This window comes from Pogoniulus pusillus, chromosome 3 (genome assembly GCF_015220805.1).
Source record: "Pogoniulus pusillus isolate bPogPus1 chromosome 3, bPogPus1.pri, whole genome shotgun sequence".
Classification (NCBI taxonomy): Eukaryota; Metazoa; Chordata; class Aves; order Piciformes; family Lybiidae; genus Pogoniulus; species Pogoniulus pusillus.
The window spans coordinates 35,756,187-35,780,412 of record NC_087266.1 but is presented as its reverse complement, the minus strand read 5'-3'; the positions used below and the strand labels follow the sequence as shown (position 1 = coordinate 35,780,412).

The following is a 24,226-nucleotide window of genomic DNA, read 5'->3' as shown; positions in this document are numbered from 1 at the left end:
GCTGAATATGAATTTATGTATTTGTATTTCTGTATATATTTGTGAATAGTATTTCCATTGAAACTTCCAAACCTGTGTGGAGCATTTTTATTTTATTCCTTTGGAAAGGGGTAAAATACCTTTCTGTCCTTTTGTCCTGCCCAAAACTAGGACAGGAAAGCATTTAAAAGAATGCTTGAGTATGTAAAAGGACAAAAAAAAACCAAAACAAAAAAAAGACTGTGTGACTTTTTTCCACAAGAGCATTGTATGCCTCTAGCTGAGTTTCCCAAGTGGTGACAGGCACCAGCATGCATTGCATCTTTACTTGCCTAAAGGCAATACATTTTAATAGAGTCTTTGATACACTAGTCTAAAATTACAAGGGCCAAGGTGAGGAAGTGCAAAAGCAGGGAAATTAAATACAACTGACATCTAACTAACCTGATAGCATCCTAGGATGACATAACGGAATGGGTAGATTCAGGGAGAGCAGTGGATGTAGCCTAGCTTGACCATAGCAAGGCCTTTGACACTGTCTCCCATGACATCCTAGTGATCAAGCTCAGGAAGTGTGGGTTGAGAGCGCATACATGAGCTTGTGCTTACACCCATCTGGTGTAATCTTCTCTAAACATTAAACTTAAACCCCAAATAGTAACTTTTGAAATGTATTAGTAGGAGCTCTAAGGCATTCTATCACAATCTCACAGACTTGTATTTGATCAGAGGAAATTAATATATACCCAATATTTATTAAATAAATAATTTCTTAGTAACCGATATCAAAAAATATCTGCCATTCAGTGTAGAGGTGAAGTTTAAAGTTGATGTAGTATTAAGTAGCCTGCCAACTTCATAGACTGATGAGCACAGCATTAAAACAACAGCAAGCACTTTTAAAAGTGTAAAGAAATGTCCAAGAATTTTAAAGGCTTAAAGGAAAAAAAAACCAAAACAACATAAAACCAACAATACCCAAATGAAAAAACTTGTGGATAGATGATATTCTAGTGAGCAGTCTGAGGAAGTGTGGGATGGAAGAGCAGGCAGTGAGGTGGTTACAAGATAGAGTTCAAAGAGTGATGCTCAATGGTGAGAGGTCCAGCTGGAGAGCTGTAACCAGTGGAATCCCCCAGGGATCAGTGCTGGGCCCAGTCCTGTTCAACATCTTCATCAATGACATTGACGAGGGCACAGACAGAGTCTGCTCAGCAAGTTTGCTGCTGGCACCAAACTGGGAGGCTTAGCTGAGACAGCTGAAGGCTGTCTGGAGTCCTGCACTTGGGAAGGAATAATAAACTACACCAATACAAGTTGGGAGGTGATCTGCTGGAGAGCAACCCTGTGGAGATGGACCTGGAGGTCCTGGTGGATAACAAGTTAACCATTTGAAAAAAATGTGCCCTTGTGGCCAAGAAGGCCAATGGGATCCTGGGGTGTATTAGGAAGAGTGTGTCCAGCAGATCAAGGGAAGTTATCCTTCCCCTCTACTTTGCCCTGATGAGACCTCATCTTGAGTACTGTGTTCAGTTTTGGGCTCCCCAGTTTAACAGGGACAGGGATCTGCTGGAGAGGGTCCAGCAAAGGGCTGCAAGGATGCTTAGGGAACTGGAGGGCACTGCCTTATGAGGAGTGGGTGAGGGACCTGGGGCTCTTTAGTCTGGAGAAGAGAAGACTTAGAGGGAATTTAATAAATGTTTATAAACACCCGAGGTCTGGTCAGGAGTGGGGGGACAGGATCTGCTCACATGCTTCCTGGTATAGGACAAGGAGCAATGGGTGTAAGTTGAAGCACAAGAGATTCTGCCTCAACACAAGGGGGAATGTGTTTACTGTAAGGGTCCCAGAGCACTGGAATGGGCTCCCCAGAGAGGTGTGGAGTCTCCTTCCCTAGAGACTTTCCAGGCCTGTCTGGATGTGTTCCTCTGTGATCTGTGCTAGATTGTGTGGTCCTGCTCTGGCAGGGCAGTTGGACTCGATGATCTCCTTGGGTGCCTTCCAACCCCTAATACTCTGATCCTGTGAGTCTGTGATCTTTGAGCTTTTTTTTATATACACCTAGTACACAGTTACACAAGGTTAAGCAGAATCCTTATAACTCAATTCTGTCAACGAAATAGAGTTTCACAAGAACTTGTTTTTTGTAATTGCCAGGAGAATGCCTGAGATTTTTTGCATCATTTCCTCTACTAAAAATAATTGTACATTTCTTCTTTATAATAACTAGGTTTGCCCTAAGGTGAGAAGGGTTATGATAAATGTTCCTGAACGTGTTAAGAAATCAATTTGAAATCAAGGTGAGATGAAGGGGGCAAAACTATAGATCACTCACTTATGTTTTTAATAGCTGTGAACTTTTGAGTAACATTTAGAAAAGAAAGTTACTTTATAATAGCTGCCAAAATACCTCAAAAATTATTAATTCTTAAAAAGGAAATAGTTATTTGACATTTAAAAAGGAACACAACATCGTGATTTCTCAGCTTCTGAAGAGAAGACAAACACAATTGTTATTTTATATCAACACATCAGGAAGTGGCAGTGTTGCTAAAGGCAGCAATGTCATGTGTGGCAAATAGCCATTATTTAAGCAATTCTGTATTTCCTCTTTGCCCGGCTTCATTTTTAGCGTTACAAAATACTTTTAAACAGTTGGGTGCTATAAGATTATTTCAAAGCTTAATTTCTATCTCTGAAAAGTTTAGTTTATGACTCCGCTGTTAAATATCATGCTTTTAAAAAAGGCAGAATTTCTTAAATGAGATGTGAAAACAGTGTAGTTGAAAATATATTACACTATTGTGAAAAAGAAAGTGAAAGAAAATAATCTTGAAAGAAATTGTCATCTAGAAAGACAATCATAGAATCAGTCAAGGTTGGAAGGGACCACAAGGATTGGAATTTTTCACATAAATAACAATTTGGTACTCAGAATCATAGATTCTTCTTGGAGTAGTAACATTGTTTAATTTTGACAACACTCATCTAAGAAAATTATGCCACTGACCATTACTTTATATTAAAGAAACAGACCCCAAACATGTATAATTGGATACCTTTCTACATAGTCCAGCAGCCGGGAACAGTGGTTAGAAGCAGGAGCATCATGGCCTCCAACTGCATAAAGAAAGCCATCACATGTAGCCACTCCTACACCACCTCTTCTCTTACACATAGGAGCACACATATTCCATTTATTTGTGTGTGGATCATAATACTCCATTGAACTCAAACAAGAACTTCCATCCCGACCTCCAACTGAATATAACCTAAATAAGAAATGTAACCAGAGAAATAAAAATGTTAATGAAACAAGAGCTCAGAACTGTAGATAAAAAGACCAATGAACATCATGTTTTTATCTGACCAGGGGAAAAAAAACAGGGAAAAAAAAAATCTCAAAATCATAAGAATTTCATATGTCAGCCAAGAGGTGTTTTCAGTATTATTATGAAACTTAGTGAATTGCCTATCTGAATAGAAAGGAAGCTATTTTCTTTCTGGTAATGGATATTTTCATTCTTCACTTAGAACATATACTGCCAAGAGTGCTGCAAGTGACATGAAGAGCAAAGAATCATAGAATCATAGAATCAACCAGGTTGAAAGAGACCTCCAAGATCATCCAGCCCAACCTAGCACCCAACCATGTCCAGTCAACTAGCTAGACCACGGCACTGAGTGCCTCATCCAGTCTTTGCTTGAACACCTTCAGGGATGATGACTCCACCACCTCCCTGGGCAGCCCATTCCAATGCCAATCACTCTCTCTGTGAAGAACTTCCTCCTAGCATCCATCCTAAACCTCCCCCAGCACAACTTGAGACTGTGTCCCCTTGTTCTATTGCTGGTTGCCTGGCAGAAGAGACCAACCCCCATCTATCTACAACCTCCCTTCAGGTAGCTGTAAACAGCAATGAGATCACCCCTGAGCCTTTTCTCCTCTAGGCTAAACAACCTCATGAAACATGAAAGCAGCTTCACTTCCTAACTGCTAATCATCTGTGTGCTCGAAGTAAAAGTGCTAACTTATAATTGGCAATCCAGACAAACCAGAAATAGGTAATTAACTTAAAATAGTTTCTACGTGTTTTTATCAGGTATCAAAGTAGTGGGAATTAGTCTTGACAACTACTGCCCTACATTTTACTATTCTGTCTTCTGTAATTCTCTAAAAGTGAATAGATTCACAAGCTTTTAATTCTCCCTTCTTAAAAAAAAATATATCTACTGCATGTACTGCATGAGTTCTGCATGCTAAGTACAACCCATATGCAAAACTGTAGCCAGTCTTTGATCTAGTATTCAGTCTAAATCATATACAAAATTATCAATGGGATGCTCATGTCCAAAATTAACTTTACACTTACAATACAACTGAGGGAGCTGGGGCTCTTCAGCTTGGAGAAGAGACTGAGGGGTGACCTCAATAACATTTATAAATAAGTAAAAGGCAAGTGTCAAGAGCCTGGAGCCAGGCTTTTCACAGTGATGCCCAATGATAGGACATGAGGCAATGGGTGGAAGTCGAGGCATATGAAGTTTCATGGAAACATGAAGAAGAGTTTTTTCACTGTTAAGGTGACAGAACCCTGGAACAGGCTTCCTGGGGAGGCTGTGGAGCTTCCCTCTATGGAGACATTCAAGACCCTCCTGGGTGCATTCCTGTGTGATCTGGTATAGGACATCCTGGTCTGGCTGGGACGTTGGACTAGATGATCTTCTGAGTTCCCATCCAGCCCATAACCTTCTGTGATTCTGTGAGATCAAATATACAGTACATTGCTGTGATGGTTTGGGTGTTACCCACCCTTCCCACACTTTGAAAAATCACCCAGACTAGACTCAGCAGCTCTGGAAATTGAATGAATGAAGCTTTATATTTACAGCTTAGCACAATATACAAGCAGATATTTACAGTATTTACAGTTATATACAGAAATAGACAAGTTAAAAGTAATACAGAAACACAACAGCCCTCCCAGAAACCTGAGTCCCCAGGAGGGGCTCCCAAACACCCTTCTGCCTTCTTCCCACCCCTCTACCTTACCTCAGACTTTGCCTTACGCTTCAAGGTAGTTTGGAGGGTCAGCCAGGGGGGTTAGGAAGCAGAAGGCAGATTAAAGAGAGAAGTGCAGCCCCAAAAGCCCAGAGATAGATTCCCTTGTCTATGTTTGTGTTCTTGTTCTTATACATCTCAGCAAGCCTGAGTGCAGTAGGCACCATCATTGTTTCCTTTTCACAGCCTATAATCTAGTTCTTCTTACCAAAATATTCCAGCTAGCTTTGAACTAGCACAATTGCAGAAAAGAAGTCTGCTTTTAAATATGGATTTTAAAAAAGTATCCCCTTGGTTTCAAGCATCTAATTTATAGTGAAGGTAAGTCTGCTCAGCAAGTAATAAAATGATGCTCGCAGGCACTGTATGCTGATTTTCCTCATCAGGATAATAATTAGGATTGAGTTCTGTCAGGAAGTCACGGAAAACTTGAAGTATTTTAGATGTGAAACAGCAAAGATGTGGTTTAACAAAAAATACCTTACGTTTTTAATTAACTACAGGTTCCTTCCTCCCTCTATAATGGTTCTAAGAAACAGTTATGATTGTTCTTTCTATTGTTACCATATTGCATCCATTTCTTACACGAATCTTTTTCCAGTGTGTTGCCTTTTCTACAGCACCTGGAGATTAACTAATAGAAACACAGGCTAGTTTAAAGTCCAGCGACTGAGCAATTTAGGATGCAGAAGCCATCTGTGTGAAGCAGTTATTCATTTGGAAGCTTTTACTGTCCTAAGTGCTCCATGAATTCAGAGCTACTTAAATGTTCATTTACCATTACATTCTGTTGGCATGGACGGTGATGAATAAGGAAGTAATGTACTACCACTAAATAAGTCACTGAAGCCAGGGAGTACTTCTGTACTGCTTGACAGACGTACTTGTACTTCAACTTAATCCACACTGCACTGTGAGAGATGTTAATGCAAATACACTTCCATGGCAACTATTTCTGTTGGTTCATCCCTATGTCACCTAGCTTTTTCTATGATTACCATATACCTAGAGGTGGGAGTCAATCTGAGATTAAGACATCTGCATGCAAGTGCTAATCTGTGGGTTTCTGCAGTGTCCAGATTGCTGTTATGATCAGGGTAACAAGCTAAGCCTAAAAAACAGCTTGGTATACAAGTCACCACTACATTTTTTTTCAGCATAGAATAAGAACTGTAGAGCAGTACTAAAATTAATTTAAATATGTGATCCAAATACATTTACATTAATATAAAAAATAAATAAATGCCTTTACATGTAGGTGTCTCCAAAGATGTTATTTTTACTTTCAAAGGTGACTTACTTCAATTGCCCAAAGTGAAATCTAGGGTATGGTGACATTCCCTATAGGCTGGCAGATATGACGAAGACTATGCAGGAGAAACACAGATAGAATCATAGAATAATTTTGATTGGAAAAGACCTTTAAGATCATTGAGCTCTATCATTACCCAACTCTACCAAATCTAGTGCTGTACCAAATCCCTTAGTACCGTCAAACACTTTCAGGAATAGTGATTCAACCAACTCCCTGGGGTGTCTGTTTCAAGATTTGATAACCCTTTTGGGGAAGAAGTTTCTTCTAATATCTAACCTAAATGTCCCTTGGTGTAATTTGAGGCCATTCCCTCTCATCGTATCATTTGTACTAGGGAGAAGAGATCAACAAACATCTCACTACAACTTTCAGGTGGTTGTTGAAAGTGTAAGATCCCCCTCAGTCCCTGCTTCTCCAGACTAAGTGACCTCCATTCTCTCAACCACTCCTCATAAGACTTGTTCTCCAAGCCCTTCATTAGCTTTGCTGTCCATCTCTGGATCAGCTCCAGAAACTTGATGTCTTTTTTGAAGTGAGTGCCACAAAACTGAAGCCAGTATTCGAGGCGCAGCCTTCACCAATGACAAGTACAAGGGACAACCCATAATGTTACACAGAGTTGTTGTGACAGAGCTGCAGGATCCGGCACTTGGACTTGTTGACTCTCATATAGCTGGCCTTGACTCATCAATCCAAGTGGTCCAGGACCCTCTGTTGAGCCTTCTTACTCTTAACTAGATCAACACTCCAGCACAACTTAGTGTAATTTGCGAGCTTACCAAAAATGTACTTGACCTTCTCATCCAGATCATTAATAAAGATATTAAAGAGGACTGGCACCAATCCTGAGCCCTGGGGAACACCAAATGGATTTAACTTCATTCACTATCATTTTCTGAGCTTGAACTTCTGCCTCTTTTTTTTTAAACCAGAAAAAGGGTCCATCCATCCAAGCCATAAACAGATAAGACTCTTCGGAAGCATGCTGTGGCTGTGGGATACAGTGTGAAAAGACGCACTAAAGCTCATAGAGAATTCATCCACAGACTTTCTCCATGCACTAAATGGGTCATTGTTCTAGAACAAGATGAGGTTTGTCAAGACTCGCCCTTCTTGAACCAATGGTGACTGCATTTGATCATCTGATTGCCCTGCATGTGCTTTATAATGGCACTCAGGCTGATCTGCTCCATGATCTCCCCTGGCACTGAGGTCAGACTGAAAGGTTTGCAGTTCCCTAGATCCTCCTTCCAGCCCTTCTTGCAGAGGGGCATCACTTTGCCAATCTCCAGTCAGCTGGGACCACTCAACTTGGCTAGGACTACTGGTAAATGATGGAAAGTGGCTTGGGGATCACTACTGCCAATTCAGTACCCTTCAGTGCATGCAAGCTGGCCCCATAGACTTGTGTGTGTCTAAGTGGTGCTGAGGGTCGATAGCCACCTCCTCCTGGATCAAGGGGGCTTCATTCTGTTTCCCGGCCCTATATTCCAGCTCAGAAGACTGAGTACCCAGTGAACAACTGGTCCTACTACTAAAGACTGAGGTAAAGAAGGCATTAAGTACCTCAAGGATACTTCCTTATCCTTGATCACTGTTTGTCCCTACATACAATAAAGGATAGAGATGATCCTTAATCCCTCTTTCATTGCCAATATATTTGCAGAAGCATTTATTGTCTTTTACAGCAAAGTGTGATTAATTTCTAGTAGGGTTTTGACCCTTCTGTTTTACTTCCTTCATAGCCTCATGACAACCCCATAGTTCACCTAGGTGGCCTGTCCTTTCTTCCAAAAATCATTAACTCTTGTTTTCTCCCTAAATTGCAATCAAATGACTGCATTCAGCCAGGGTAGTCTTCTTCGCTGATGACTTGTCTGTTGGCACATCAGGATGGCCTGTTCCTGTGCCTGTAAGACTTCTTTCTTGAAGAATGTCCAGCCTTCCTGGGCTCCTTGGCTCTTCAGGATTCCCTTCCAAGAGGCTCTGTCAAATAGTCTCCAAAACAGGCCAAAGTCTGCCCACTGGAAGTTCCAAGTGGCAATTTTGACGAACCTCCTGTTTACTTCTCCAGCAATTGAGAAATCTATAATTTTGTGATCACTGTGCCCAGGATAGCCCAACAGTCCTTCTCTGTCCACAAACAGCAGGTCTAGCAGGGCTCCCTCTCTAGTCGCTTTGCTCACCAGCTTTGTCAGGAAGGTATCCTCCACACACAGAATTGCTGGAGGACAAGTAGGCTATCCTGAGGCAATTCAAATAGCAGTAGACAGTAGACCTGTTCCCAAGAATTGAAGGCCATGGTTAACAAGGCTGAGATTTTCAAATAGATTTCTATCTAAGTATTTGGTCACCTAAAACACCGAATCAGAATTTCTTAGATTGGAAAAGACCTTCAAGCTCATCGAGTCCAAGCATTAGTTTCACACTGACAAGTTCTTGACTAAACCTAAATCCCTCAGCACAACATCTAATCACAATTAATCACTATGGTTGCAAAGGACCACCAGGATCATCCAGTCAAACCTTCATCCCAGCAGCCTTCATCACTAGACCATAGCCTCAAGTGCCACATCCACCCTTTTTAAAAACACTTTCAGGCATGGCAACTCCAACACCTCCCGGGGCAGCCTGTTCCAGTGCCTGACCACTCAGGAAAGAACTTTCAAACTAAACCTCCCCTGATGCAACTTGAAGCCTCTCATCTTATCATTAGTAATTCAGGAGAAGAGACCAGCTCCAGCCTCACTACAACCTCATTTTAGGTAGCTGTAGAGGACAATAAGGTCCCCTCTCAGCCTCCTCTTCTCCACACTAAACAACCCCAATTCCCTCAGCCGCTCTTCATAGGTCATCTTTTCCAGACCTCTCCCCTGCCTCATTGCCCTTCTCTGCACCTGCTCCACCACTTCAATGTCCCTCCTGTACTGTGGTGACCAAAACTAGACACAGTATTCACGATGTGATCTCACATGTGCTGAGTACAGGGGCATGATGACCTCCCTACTCCTGCTGGTCACACCATTTCTGATCCAGGCCAGGATGCTGTTGGCCTTCTTGGCCACCTGGGCACACTGTTGGCTCATGTTCAGCTGGCTGGCCACCAACACCCCCAGGTCCTTCTCTACTAGGCAGCTCTCCAGCCACTCCTCCCCCAGCCTGTAGGGCTGCTGGGGGTTGTTGTGGCCAAAGTGTATGACCTGGCACTTGGCCTTGTTAAGCTTCATGCAATTGGCCTCAGCCCATGGCTCCAGCATGTCCAAATCCCTCTGCAGGGCCTTCCTACCCTCCAGCAGATTGGCACTTCTGCTTCATTTGCTGTAATCTGCAAACTTGCTGTGGGTGTATTCAATCCCCTCATCCAGCCCACTGATGAAGAGATTAAACAAAACTGGCCCCAAAACTGAGCCCTGAGGGACTCCACTTGTGACTGGTCACCAGATGGATTTAATCCCATTGACCTCAACTCTCTGGGCTTGGTCACTCAGCCAGTTTTTAACCCAGTGAAGAGTACACCTGTCTAAGGCACAAATACTTCACAGAATTAAAAAACCTTCAAAGTACAACACTTCTACAGAATTCAGTGTGAGTTATCATGCACTTGCCTAGTCTAAACACCTGCCACATTGTTTATTTCCTCTGGCATGAAAAGCTTTCATCTATTCCATTGTCTTTCAACTGAAACAAATCTATACACTGATATTTCCACAGTGAATGTGAAGCAGACTTTTTAAATCCTCTGTTTCAGTTAAAACAGGTAGTAAAATATAGCTAAAGGCATATATGAGTTGCTGGTACAGAAACAGCAAATACCAGTAATAAGTAACTGATAAAAGATTCAGCCAGTGATTGGGACCACCTACTTTTTAGTAAAATGACCTATGCTTTTCAGATTTTGGAAGTTGGTGTTTTTATCACAGCATGTTTTTATCTCAATTTCTTTGCAATACATTTTAAAACAATCAATAGAATTTTATTTCAGAAAGGTCTAGCTCAGACAAATGAAAGTTAGAAATCAAATAATAGTTTTAAAGCTCTGGCTATAACTGAGTCTGAACATTACAGTCAGAAATTGCTTCCATTCTTCAGCCAAGTTTACTAATCATGAAGGCCTAAAATGACTGCAGAACAAAGGCCAGCAGTGCTGAAATATTCAGGATACTGTAGCTAACTGGAACTTTTGAAATACCTCTATCCAGAAATATTTAGTAGTCTTACTTCCTTCTTAGTGCTGACAGTCCTTTTTTATTAGATCACTTAGAATGAATCCCTTTTGAAGTTTTGTCTTTCTTGGCAACAGTTCAGGGTAAAATTTTATATTATAGAATCAAGCAGGTCGGAAGAGGCCTCCAAGATCATGCAGCCCAAGCTATCACCCAGCCCCAGACAATCAACTACACCATGGCACGAAGTGCTTCAGACAGGCTTTGTTTGAACTCCTCCAGGGATGGTGACTCCACCACCTCCCTGGGCAGCCCATTCCAATGCCAATCACTCTCTCTGGCAAGAACTTCCTCCTAACATCCAGCCTAGACCTCCCCTGGCACAACTTGAGACTGTGTCCCCTTGTTCTATTGCTGGTTGCCTGGCAGAAGAGACCAACTGCTACCTGACTACAGCCTCCCTTCAGGTGGTTGTAGACAGCAATGAGATCACCCCTGAACCTCTTCTCCAGGCTAAATAACCCCAGGTCTCGCAGCCTCTCTTCATAGGAGAGATGTTTAAGTCCCCCAGTCATCCCCACAGCTAAGAGCCCAACCATCACCTGGCTACAGCAAAATAGGTTCTAAATTGGGAATATGCTCTTAACTTCATTTTGTATCTCATCAAATCTGTTGGGTTGTCTATTAAAATTATCACTATTTAGAAAGGAAAACCAACAAGGAAATAAAAGCATCCTGTTTTGAGCACTTTTATCTCTATTGATCACAGTTGAAAGTTTTGCTTGTGGAAAGGTTAGAGATTTCTATTCTTCTATTCCCTGTATTTCAGCTTACTCAGACACTGTGTCTAGATATGAATTTAGACCAAACTCAATCTCCTCTAAGCTGGAAATCTTTTCAGGGTTTGGTCATTTCTTTTTGTACTAAGATGAATAGAAATTCCTAAACATTTGTGTATATATATATATATAAACTGGATAGAAAAACACATAGAGATTTCAAAGTAAGAGACATTAGGAGAAACTGTGACTGGATGGATCAAAAGCATTTATCATGGTGCTATCATCACCAACCTTTGATAACTAAACAGAAAAGCCATTTTTAAATTCAGTTTGACAAGCCAACCTCAAAAGACCAGGCTGCCTTTGATGTGAGGTAGTATGGCTTGTGAAAACAGTTGAATCATGCCATTGCTGCATTTGTTAACAAGGTTTTGCCTTTCAAAGCTTTTTCGCTGTGAATATCAAAGATGATATCCAGTCTTCTTCCTTAGGCTCCTTTATACCCTTCTCTGCACTTTGAGTCTGCATGAACTATTCTGGTTCAAAGGATACCTGCCTGGTAGAACTGAGGGGATGATAATGATTTCCACCAGTGCTGGACTCCTGCATTGTTCCAACAATCAGTATCTGATCTAGGAATCAGATTGTAGAAGTGGACTTGCTTACGCTAATGAACTTATGCTTGCCTGGCCAAAGTCGGGAAAATGTGCTTTCAGAATGGAAAGCACTAATGAAGTGTTTCACGTATTTGGCATGGTGATACAGCAGTAGAATAAGTTAAAAATACATATAGTTTGACAAAAAAGAAAAAAAAAAAACAGTCATAGCATAAGGGCCTGCACTTAGTGAAACAGTAGCTACTGATAGAAGTTATTGAGAAAAAACATATTTTGAATGGGGAATTTGACAGGCTGGATGGGTGGGCAGAGGCCAGTGGGATGAGATTGAACAAGGCCAAGTGCAGGGTGTTACACTCTGGCCACAACAACCCCAAGCAGCACTGCAAGCTAGGGATAGAGTGGCTGGAGAGCAGCCAGGAAGAAAGGGACCTGGAGATACTGGTAGACAGTAGTGGAACATGAACCAGCAGTGTGCCCAGGTGGCCAAGAGAGCCAATGGCATCCTGGCCTGGATCAGGAAGAATGTGGCCAGCAGGACACGGGAGGTTATTGTTCCCCTGTACTCAACACTGGTCAGGCTACACCTTGAGTGCTGTGTCCAGTTCTGGGCTCCTCAATTCAAGAGAGGTGTTGAGATAGAGGAATTCCTTCACAGGGAGAGTGATTTGCCATTGGAATGGGCTGCCCAGGGAGATGGTGCAGTCACCGTCCCTGGAGGTGTTCAAGCATAGACTGGCTGAGGTACTCAGTGCCATGGTCTAGCTGATTGGACAGGGCTGGGTGATAGGCTGGGCTGGGTGATCTTGGAGGTCTCTTCCAACCTGCCTGATTCTATCATTCTGTGATTCTACTTCCTACATGAGATAGTATATCTGTATAATTCTGTATGGGCTTCATTATCTTTCAAGACCAGTTACTGAATGTAGATTCCACCAGCTAAAAATGTTGTTAACTCTACCACATTTAAGATGGTTAAGGAAAATAGTCTTAGTAAAATTGGTTACTACAGTGTGAGATTCAGGCCTCTGTTTGCTCTCTACTTATCAAAAAAGATACAGAAAATGTGTCATAAAAAAGAAACTGTTATTTCATTCACAGAATTGTGAATTGTGCTAGGCTGAACAAAATTATGATATCCATGTTTGTGAGTCTATTTCAGACCATATAACACTTCCATTTTGTTTTGTCTCAGAATCCATTTATCACACATCTTTGACTACAGTATTAAAAAATATCTACACCTATCTGCAGTTTCTACAGGGAGAGTATTTTCAGCATGTGTCACTTTTTCCCTATAGCAGGATGCAGAATAATTGACTGAGAAAATAGTTGGATCAAAAGCAGCAGTTAAAATACAGCACACATCAACAGTGTCAAAACTACCATAGAAGATCACAGGATCACAAGTTCACAGAATGTTAGGGGTTGGAAGAGAGATCATTGAGTCCAACCCCCCTGCCAGAGCAGGACAATACTATCTAAAATAGATCACAGAGGAACACATCCAGACAGGCTGTCCCAGGTTGAGAATTATAGGGTTAAAAAATCTGGGGACTAGAATACTGTTATTCAAACCCATAATTCTGCTATCTCTTTATAAACTCACAACAAGGTCAGTTCCTTCTCCTTTCCTCCTCCTCCTGCCCCATGTCTGGCGTGAGCCACTTTGTTGGGAACATGTCCAGAGAAGGGCGACAAAGGTGGTGAAAGGCCTGGAACACAAACCCTATGAGGAGAGGCTGAGAGAGCTGGGGGTGTTTAGCCTAGAGAAGAGGAGGCTCAGGGGTGACCTTATTGCTGTCTACAACTACCTGAAGGGAGGCTATAGCCAGGTGGGGGGTGGCCTCTTCTCCCAGGCAACCAGCAACAGAACAAGGGGACACAGTCTCAAGTTGTGCTGGGGAAAGTATAGTCTGGATGTTAGGAGGAAGTTCTTCACAGAGAGAGTGATTTCCCATTGGAATGGGCTGACCATGGAGGTGGTGGAGGCACCGTCCCTTGAGGTGTTCAAGAAAAGCCCGGCTGAGGCACTTAATCCCATGGTCTAGTTGACTGGACAGGGCTGGGTACTAGGTTGGACTGGATGATCTTGGAGGTCTCTTCCAACCTGGTTGATTCTATGATTGTATATGCAAAGTGAGCAGTAGGCCTGTTTTGGGGCCTCCAGTGGCTTGTTTAGGCCTCTTCTATGGTGGAGGCATTGTGGGGGGAGGATTGGAGCACCGGGGAGTAAGATTCAGTTCTTAGGTTGGGGAAAAAAATCAAGAGGGTTTGCTAGGGATGCAGTAATTTCTTTATAATGTCATTCTCTGTATCTCTCTCCAAATATAATTCTGTATTTTTCTCTCCAATTTAATTTGAGAGATTAATTCCTGTCAGCTATCTTTAAAAACCACGACACAGCCTTGAAAATCTCCACAGAAGGAGACCCCACAACCTCTCTGGGAATTCTTGCACAGGATTTAATTTAAGGTATAGTTTTATGTATAGGTCAAAGCACATTTAGAGTACAACATACAAAAAAATCTGAGGCTGATAATTTGTGAGTTAGTCTCTGACATTTGTTATTCTTCTCACTGGAAAAGGGTTTCATAAAATTAGTCACATTTCTGTCATACTGTCCTGGAAGGCTAAAAGGCCTATTAGATGTCCTGGCTTGCCCCACCCTTCTGCTGATGGGGTAAGCGAGTGCTTGGGCCATTATGTCCCCTCCCAAAGTGATAAACAGGTACACACAGGTGCTTAGGTACTTGTCGGTGTCTTGCTCAAATGAGGGTGAGCAAGCCCTGGATTCACCTAATATGGTCAGTTTTGCAAATGCCATTTTGATTGGTGAATCTCTGTGGCCAAAGGAGTCATTGCACTCAGGCAAATAATAGAAATTGAGTGCCTTACAACATGGCAAGAAGTGCCACTGACATGGTGCTCTCTGCACACCTGCAAGAGATCCTGCCTGCACCTCTGCAAATGTCCCTGACAGGAGGAACCAGGATCAGGTCAGAGGCTGTTTACCTCTTTCCCAGCACCCTGGGAAGATCTAGAAGCCTCTCAATGGCTGAGCAGTTCCAACACTGCCACAAAGGAGCCAGGGACTATCTTGAAATTTCCACTCCACTGCAGTGAGTACCACAGAATTGCCCTAGGGCTCCAAGCTGCCTATTTGTAAGTGAGGCAAAGCCATTTTGTGGCTAAAACTTTCCAATTTTCTGCTTCTCTTAAATGAATAAATTGCCCATAAGCATCCTTGTGAAGATTGTTCCCAACCAAATTAGAACCCAAATTTAACTAATTTGTATATAGTTGTGGGTGGGGCTTTCCAGAAATAAAATTAACTACATATTTTATGATTCCTGCCTCATTAATTGCCTCAACTAAATCAAATACCTACTATGCAATTAACATAATCCTAAATCAAATTTCATTTTACTCTCTGGCCAGGTAGATAAGTCTGATAGCAAACAGACAAGTGAAAAAAGTAGATTTTTTTGACAGGGAAAAGTACTGCTGTATTTCAGTATCAGTCATAAATCCATCTAATTCACAAAACGTTGATTTAAAGGTATTTGCAATCAATGAGGATATTGTGGGCAGAAAGTATGTGGTATGAAATATTTTCACTCTTTACATGACTGTGATTTTTTATGCCAAGTGAAGTATTTTTCATACTTCAAATGGATTTGTAAAACAATACTTGAATCACCAATAAGGCACAAAAGCAAAGTAACCCTCAAGCAAAAACCACCATGGGAAAAAAATTCTCTGATGTGAAATATAGTTTTCTTTTAGGCTTGAAATTGTGAAGTAGTACTTTGGCTTTGAAAAACATAATTACAGCATATCAATGCTTCATTATTTAATAATATTGAGCCATTTTCCTATTTTTCAATACAAAAATTATCAGTGCATTGCAATTATAATGATGACTTGAATAAAACAGCCTGCGATATTTCTGTCTGCAACCTTCACAATGGACAAACACTTCTCAATTCAATGAATTCAACCAATTATATAATATAATATAATATAATTCCAGATCAGTAAATATGAATGCAGCTATTTATTTACAGCTAGCACAATGTACAAGCAGATATTTACAGTATATACAATTATAGACATAAATATACAAGGTAAAAGGTAATACAGAAACACAACTCCCCTCCCAGAAACCTGAGTCCCCAGGAGGGGCTCTCAACCACCCCTGCACCTTCCCCCTACCCCTCTCAACCTTACCCCAGTCCCAAGGAAGAATAGAGGTTCGGCCAAGAGGTTAAGAAGCAAAGAGGGTTAAGCCAAATGGAAGGGTGTGTTAGAGAGATGCAGCTCAGCCAGCAGCCCAAGCAAGAGTGAGAGAAAAATGGTGAGAGTGTTATCTAATGTTTTTCTTTCTTGTTCCCATACATCTCAGCGAAACTGTGAGGGAAGCAGACATCAACACTGTCTTCCTTTCACAGCCTGTAATCTAGTTCTTCTCACCAAAACATTCTAGCTAGCTTCAAACTAGCACAATGACAGACCTTATAGCTAATGACAGGTATGCTAGCTGCATTCCAGCCAACAGCCAACCGGTCCAAATATCTTGTGTGCTAAAGGCCGGGGGCAGAGTGGCTGGAGAGCAGACAGGAAAAAAGGGACCTGGAGGTGCTGGTTGACAGACAGCTGAAGAGATGAGGCAGCAGTGTGCCCAGGTGGCCAAGAGAGTCAATGGCATCCTGACCTGGATCAGGAACAGTGTGGCCAGTAGGACAAGGCAGGTTATTCTGCCCCTTTACTCAACAGTGGTCACACCACATCTTGAGTACTGTGTCTAGTTCTGGGCTCTTCAATGTAAGAGAGATGTTGAGATATTGGAATGTGTCCAGAGAAGGGAGACAAAGCTGGTGAAAGGCCTGGCACACATAGCCTATGAGGAGAGACTGATGGAGCTGGGGGAGTGCAGCCTGGAGAAGAGGACGCTCAGGGGTGACCTCATTGCTGTCTACAACTACCTGAAGGGAGGTTGTAGTCAGGTAGCAGTTGGTCTCTTCTCCCAGGCAATCAGCAACAGAACAAGGGGGGACAGCCTCAAGTTGTGCCAAGGGAGGTCTAGGCTGGATGTTAGGAGGAAGTTCTTCCAGGAGAGCATGATTGGCATTGGAATGGGCTGCCCAGGGAGGCGGTGGAGTCACTATCCATGGAGGTGTTCAAGAAAAGGCTGGCTGAGGCACTTAGTGCCATGGTCTAATTGACTGGATAGGGCTGGGTGCTAGGTTGGACTGGATGATCTTGGAGGTCTCTTCCAACCTGCTTGATTCTATGATTCTATGAAGAGAAGTGCATGGTGGGGCATACACAATAAAAGATTCAGATCTGCAGTAAACAAGCAAAACAGAAATGTGGCCTAAGCATATGGGAGTCTGAATATCAAGAGAATATAGGCTCATCAAGTTCCCACTCTCCAATGAAGCAACATCTTTATCATCGGCCTTATTTCCTAGCAATGGCTTGGGTTTTAAAGAGCCAGACATCATAGCTGCATGTGCTTCTGCCTTGAAGTGTGAGAAAAATATAGATTTACTGTAGTCTGATGATTGTTCATTGAATCACATATATTTTCCATATTTGTACCTGTTCTAGCCATTTTTAAGTCTAGCCTAGCCACATAAAGAAAAACTTGCACTGTAGAGACTTGTAAATAAACTTTGCTTGTCAAAGAGTAAATATGATACATATTGACTCAAACTGCACATCCATTGAGCTGCATGGAACCCTTAAATAGGAAATATGAATTTGTGTGCAAAACTGAAAAGATCAGACCAGGTCTCTGAATTAGTACTAAGCTTTAATGATTCTGCTAAGAGAAAATGCTATGCATAGTTTATTATATGATGAATGAAAGTCAAAGAAGCAGAACTCCTGGAGAAGGTTGTAATCAGCCATGCAATCAAGTTTTGTAGGTGGTTATGTGAATTTAATACATTGATAATTCTCTTGTGCCAAACACTGAACTGCTATTAAGGGCTTTGTGGAATTATTAACCTATGCCTTTCCAGGGTCAGTACACAGCAAATATATTCCTGTGAGTGAGTAGCTATAGGGCAGTTTTGATAACTTTTCTTGTGAACACACTAATTTGGTTTCAATTTTACCATTTTCTTGGAAATTAAGGTTCAGCAAGCTACATTTTCTGGCACTTACTTTGTAATGTTGTATAATACTCATAGGGGATGTATTAAACTAAAGCAAATGCTATTTACCACAGTCATTAATAGCAATCTATATAACAGGAGTTTCATTGCAGCTTGATTTTATTGAATGATCAAACCCAAACATTTTCCTCCACACATGCCAGCATCTGTAGTGGCCAGTTCTCTGTGTTTCTAACCAAAATGGAAAAAAAGAGGATAGTTGGAAAAGTACTGTTAAGACAATGCCTCAATTTATAGAAATCCATTACTAAATGAATCCAGCTACTACAAAGTCAGGGGAACTGAATGGATGTAACTAAAGAGAAATAAATAAAACCCATAATTTAAAAACTTCTATCTCGTTTAAACCTCTCCACCTAACAAATGAAGTTGAAAATGTAACAAATTAATTTGCATGAGTGCAAAGGGACAAATTATTATGCTCTTAAAAAAAAAAAATAACCTAGAATCACTGCTATCTTCTATTTCTTTCAGTGCTTAAATGGAATTAATAGAATGTGGAAGTCATTACAAATCCCCAAGGATCAGTCTTGGGACCAGTCCTGTTCAATATCTTTACTGATGATCTGGATGAGGGGATTGAGTCCAGCAACAGTAAGTTTGTAGATGACATCAGCCAGTTCTGGGCTCCTCAATTCAAGAGAGATGTTGAGGTACTGGAACGCATCCAGAGAAGGGCAACAAAGCTGGTGAGAGGCCTGGAACACAGCCCTGTGAGGAGAGGCTGAGGGAGCTGGGGGTGTTTAGTCTGGAGAAGAGGAGGTTCAGGAGTGACCTCACTCAGGTAGTCTACAACTACCTGAAGGGAGGCTGTACCCATGTAAGGGTTGGTCTCTTCTTCCCGGCAACCAGCAATAGAACATGGGGACACAGTCTCAAGTTGTGCCAAGGGAGGTCTAGGCTGGATGTTAGGAGGAAGTTGTTGCCAGAGAAGATTTGCTTTGGAATGGGCTACCCAGGGAGGTGGTGTGGAGGTGTTCAAGAAAAGCCTGGCTGAGGCACTTAATGCCACGGTCTGGTGGACTGGATAGGGATGGGTGCTAGGTTGGACTGGATGATCTTGGAGGTCACTTCCAACCTGGTTGATTCTATGATTCTATGAAAAAAATTCTATCTTCTGCAGTGAATCAACAGACAAAATCTGAACCAGCAATGAATAGTTTAATAATGAACACAACTACTGTCTTTCAATAAAAATGTGAAAAGAGAACACATTCAAATAGCAGAGACTAAGACAAACAGGAAAAAGGAAGGAAACATAACTGATGGAGAAAGATGAGGCTTTCCAAACCACTCCTATTTTAAAGATGTTGGATTGGATTAAGAGTTTCTAGACTGTTATTTATACTGTTATATATGTTTCTGTACTGTTGTGATGAAGTATCTCTGGGGCAGTTTTAGCATTTTGCTCTTATAATTTGTATTACAGAATCAGTCAGGGTTGGAAGGAACCACAAGGATCATCTAGTTCCAACCCCCCTGCCAGGGACAGGGTCACCCTACCCTACATCAGGCAGACCTGAGCTTCATCCAGCCCGGCCTTAAACACCTCTGGGAATGGGGCCTCAACCACCTCCTTGGGCAACCCACACCAGGCTCTCACCACTCTCATGCTGAAGAACTTCCTCATGTCCTCAGTTTATTCTTTCTAATAGTCTCTAAAAGATTTATTTTTCCTTTCTCAACTTTTGAAAAATACAGCAGTATTTTATGGCTTCAATAATTATAAAAGAAAATAATTCAGCCTGTATTGTGATGCATGCATTAGAGAATCACAGAATTTCTGAGATTGGAAAAGACCTTCAAGCTCATCGAGTCCAAGCATTAGTTTCACACTGACAAGTCCTTGACTAAACCAAATCCCTCAGCACAATATCTAATCACAATTAATCACTATGGTTGCAAAGGACCACCAGGATCATCCAGTCAAACCTTCATCCGACCGTTCATCATCACTAGACCATAGCCTCAAGTGCCACATCCACCCTTTTTAAAAACACTTTCAGGCATGGCAACTCCAACACCTCCCGGGGCAGCCTGTTCCACTACCTGACCACTCAGGAAAGAACTTCCAACCTAAACCTCCCCTGATGCAACTTGAAGTGATTTCCTCTTGTCCTATCATCAGTAATTTGGGAGAAGAGACCAGCTCCAGCCTCACTACAACCTCCTTCTAGGTAGTTGTAGAGGGCAGTAAGATCCCCTCTCAGCCTTCTCTTCTCCAGACTAAACAAGCTCAGTTCCCTCAGCCGCTCCTCATAGGTCATCTTTTCCAGACCTCTCCCCAGCCTCATCGCCCTTCTCTGCACCTGCACCAGCATCTCAATGTCCCTCCTATACTGTGGTGACCAAAACTGGACACAGTACTCAAGGTGTGGTCTCACATGTGCTGAGTACAGGCATGATCACCTCCCCACTCCTGCTGGTCACACCAAAGGATTGATACAACCCTTTTCCAGTTTTTCGGATATAATACATAATTTTCAATTTAAATTTGAAAATATATTTCAGTGTAAGAAGGGCCATTTCTGTGTGCCCTGTTCTGCCAAATTCATACAGCCTACCTTTCTGTTTGTTTCAGCAGCACATTAATTAATAATTGACTTGTCCGAACTATACAAGTGAGCTTAAAAAAAGCATAAGTAAGCATAAAAAGATTCAGTGCACTAAGAACTAATAAAAATCAATTATTTAAGGCTGAGGATATCAGAATCATATTTTTTTAACTTTTTATTTCCACCATAAGCTTATAGAAAAATATGATTTTCATAGGAGTTTGTGGTAAAATATATTGGGATTTTTTTCTGCTTAAAATGGCATTAATTGGAAAGCCAACTAGCAGACCACAGAGGAATGGAAAATCTCAAATGGAATAGTTTCCAGTGTTAAAACACAAAAGAAGAGACTACATCTCCCTGAGGAGAGTGACTTCAGGGTGCTGCTAGATGAGAAGCTCAACATGAGCCAGCAGTGTGCACTTGCAGCCTGGAGGGCCAACCAGACCCTGGGCTGCATCAGAAGTGTGGCCAGGAGGGTGAGAGAGGTGATTCTTCCCCTCTACTGCACTCTGGTGAGACCCCACCTAGAGTACTGTGTCCAGTTCTGGAGCCACCATTACAAGTAGGATGTGGATGTGCTGGAGCATGTCCAAATAAGGGCCACTGGGTTGATCAGAGGGCTGGACTACTTCTCCCATGAATTCAGACTGAAAGAGTTGGGGCTGTTCAGCCTGCAGAAGAGGAAGCTCCCAGGTGACTTTCTTGTGGCCTTTCAGTACCTGAAGGGGGCCTACAAAAAAGCTGGGGAGGGACTTTTTAGACTATCAAGGAGTGAGAGGAGTAGGGGGAATGGAGCAAAGCTGGAGGTGGGGAGATTCAGAGTGAAGGTGAGGAGGAAGTTGTTGAGCCTGAGAGTGGTGAGAGGCTGGAATGGGTTGCCCAGGGAGGTGGTTGAGGCCCCATGGATGGAGGTGTTTAAGTCCAGGCTGGATGGGGCTCTGGCAGGGGGGGTTGCAACTAGATGATCCTTGTGTTTCCTTCCAACCCTGACTGATTCTATAGTTCTATGATTCTATGTTTTTTTCCTCTAAGAAGTTCTTATTTGAGATCCTTACCATACACTATTGCTCTCATGTAAAGGGCCCAAAGCAGTGTGGAAGATACACACAGAAAATAGTTTTGAACTCACTCATTTATTTAATTCAGTGTAGAAAAAAAAAACCATAAATAGCCCTGCTGGTCTGAGTCTTGTCTGGGTGATTTCATAGGAGTGAGGAGGCAGGTAACACCCAAACCATCACAATATCTAAAATAACTAAGACGAATTATATCCTAAAAATACATATTCCTGTCATTTTCCATGATATAACTTCAGGATTTCTATACAAAAATAACTGAATAAGATGCTAATTCCTCTGCCACTTCTAAAGTATTACAGTTCACATCATATTCTTTTTAGCCACATAGCTAATAGTATTTAAAGTGATGAGTAATAAGTAATAAATAATACCACACTACTATGAGTTTTAGTGTCACACTCAAATTTTAAAAAGTGAAAATTATAAAACAGAAAGCATAAAATTTGATCAGAATTAAAAGCTTAATGCAGTCAGATTGTTTTTGTCCAAAATCACATTTATGTTTACTTGCTGTGTGAATGTAGTTATTGTCAGGCAAAGGTTTCATGGGTCAGCGTTTAGTTCAAGCAAGGTACAAAATGCATATACAACAAATCTTGTCACTGGGTACATGACTATATTAGATTCATAAACTCAGTTGGTTAGCTAGAATATATCAAAGTTAGATAAGTCAACTGATAATTTGTCCTGAAGTGGTTTGTACCATACACGCTCATATTTCAGCTCTACATTCTCAAGAATTTGATATTAGTAATAAACAAAAACAATATAGAAAAAAATCAGTTACTTAAAATAAATACAAACCCCATAAGATACAGCAGGATGTGCACAACTGCATCTACATTTGTTTTGAAAGACACCCTCTATTTCAGTATGCTGGAAGTTATTTACTACTGTCTGCCACAGTTATTCATCCCTTGAGGAAATGTGTTTCAACCACATAAGAATACCCTACTCACTTGCCATTTAATGCTGCTACTCCAACAGTGCTTCTGGCAATTGACATACTTGCCACAAATGTCCACTGCTGACTTTGAGGATCCCATCTCTCAACTGTATTCAAATAACTCCAACCATCATGTCCTCCCACTGCATAAATAGGCCCTTCAAGCACTGTAACTCCTAAAATGGAGGAGAGAGAGAAGATAGAAGTACACTTTCTCTGTCAAGGCTTAAAAAAAATACACCAAAACACAGCTAACTAATGAACTTGCATATCCAAAGTGAAAATGGGAACACCAATTTGAAATCTAATTAATTAAGAACTGACAAACAGGAATAAAATTAATGACACTCCACATGGCTTTCTGAAAAAAAAACAGGTCTTGTCAAACAAACCCTAATAAGCTGTCAATTATTTCTGTATACTCTTTAACTTAGTATCTCACAACATTCTGCTCATTAATTTGCTCTTTAGAATACCAGCAAAGCACGTGATAAATAAATTATGGATGAGATACATGATAGGTCTCAAGTTATTGTTAGCCTAAGGGGGATTTCACTGAATGCAACCTGAGGGGGATTTTACTGAAAGGAATTACTTCTACCAGAGTTCCACAGAGAAGGGAAAGAAGTAGATGTTCTCAGCATTTGTGTCAGATATGTAGAAGAAAATAGGAGAATTTTCTCTTGTGGGAAGCTTGGTGGTCTGGCATAGAATCAAAAAACATTTCGAAGGCTCAGGAAAGTAGCTTACAGCTGCTTCATCAATTTACTTTATCAAAAACGCCTCAAAACAACAACAACAGCAAAAAAGAAATTACAAGAGCATGGATACTTTCACAGGAAAATAATGTGGTGTATATGAAGATTCTTTTATCTAGTGATGAGAAGAACAATAAAACTCATGGAAGTTTTAGTAGGAAATACTGAAATATGTCTTTCTGAGGCACTTAGTGCCATGGTCTAGTTGATTGGCCAGGGCTGGGTGCTAGGTTGAACTGGGTGATCTTGGAGGTCTTGTCCAACCTGGCTGATTCTATGAAATAAGAATCAAAATTTTAACTATGAGAGTTTTTAATTACCCATTCAAAGGAACTGATGAATTCTCTATCTCACAGTATGTTCTGTTAAGATTAGAAGGCTCTGGAAGATGAGTTAATGCTAAGCACCCTTTGTTATAATACAGTGAGCTCAGTAATTCCATTTTATGGATCCATGAGCATCATTCTGAAAATACCTAGGCTAAATTGGCATTGGAATGGACTGCCCGGGGAGGTGGTGGAGTTGACATCCCTGCAGGTGTCCAAGCAAAGCCTGGCTGAGGCACTTAGTGTCATGGTCTAGTTGATTGGACAGGGCTGGGTGATAGGTTGGACTGGATGATCTTGGAAGTCTCTTCTAACCTGCTTGATTCTATCATTCTATGAAATCCAATCCTATTCCTAAGACAGTGTATTTTCTTCCATTCCATTTCATGTGATCTGAACTCATCACAAAGCCAGAAAACAGTAGCTTATGAAAGTTTCAGACAAAAGTTTATT

At 41.4% G+C, this 24,226-nt stretch overlaps 1 protein-coding gene across 1 annotated transcript in view; it reads right to left on the bottom strand.

Annotated features, from left to right (window-relative positions):
* Nucleotides 1-24,226, bottom strand: part of KLHL1 (kelch like family member 1) — a 311,682-nt gene that overhangs the window by 7,716 nt on the left and 279,740 nt on the right. Inside the window, exons 8-9 of the mRNA XM_064174201.1 lie at nucleotides 22,703-22,865; nucleotides 3,039-3,251 (exon numbers count right to left, since the gene is read on the bottom strand). Coding sequence (XP_064030271.1) covers nucleotides 3,039-3,251; nucleotides 22,703-22,865 — 376 coding nt within the window. The remainder of the gene's footprint in view (nucleotides 1-3,038; nucleotides 3,252-22,702; nucleotides 22,866-24,226) is intronic.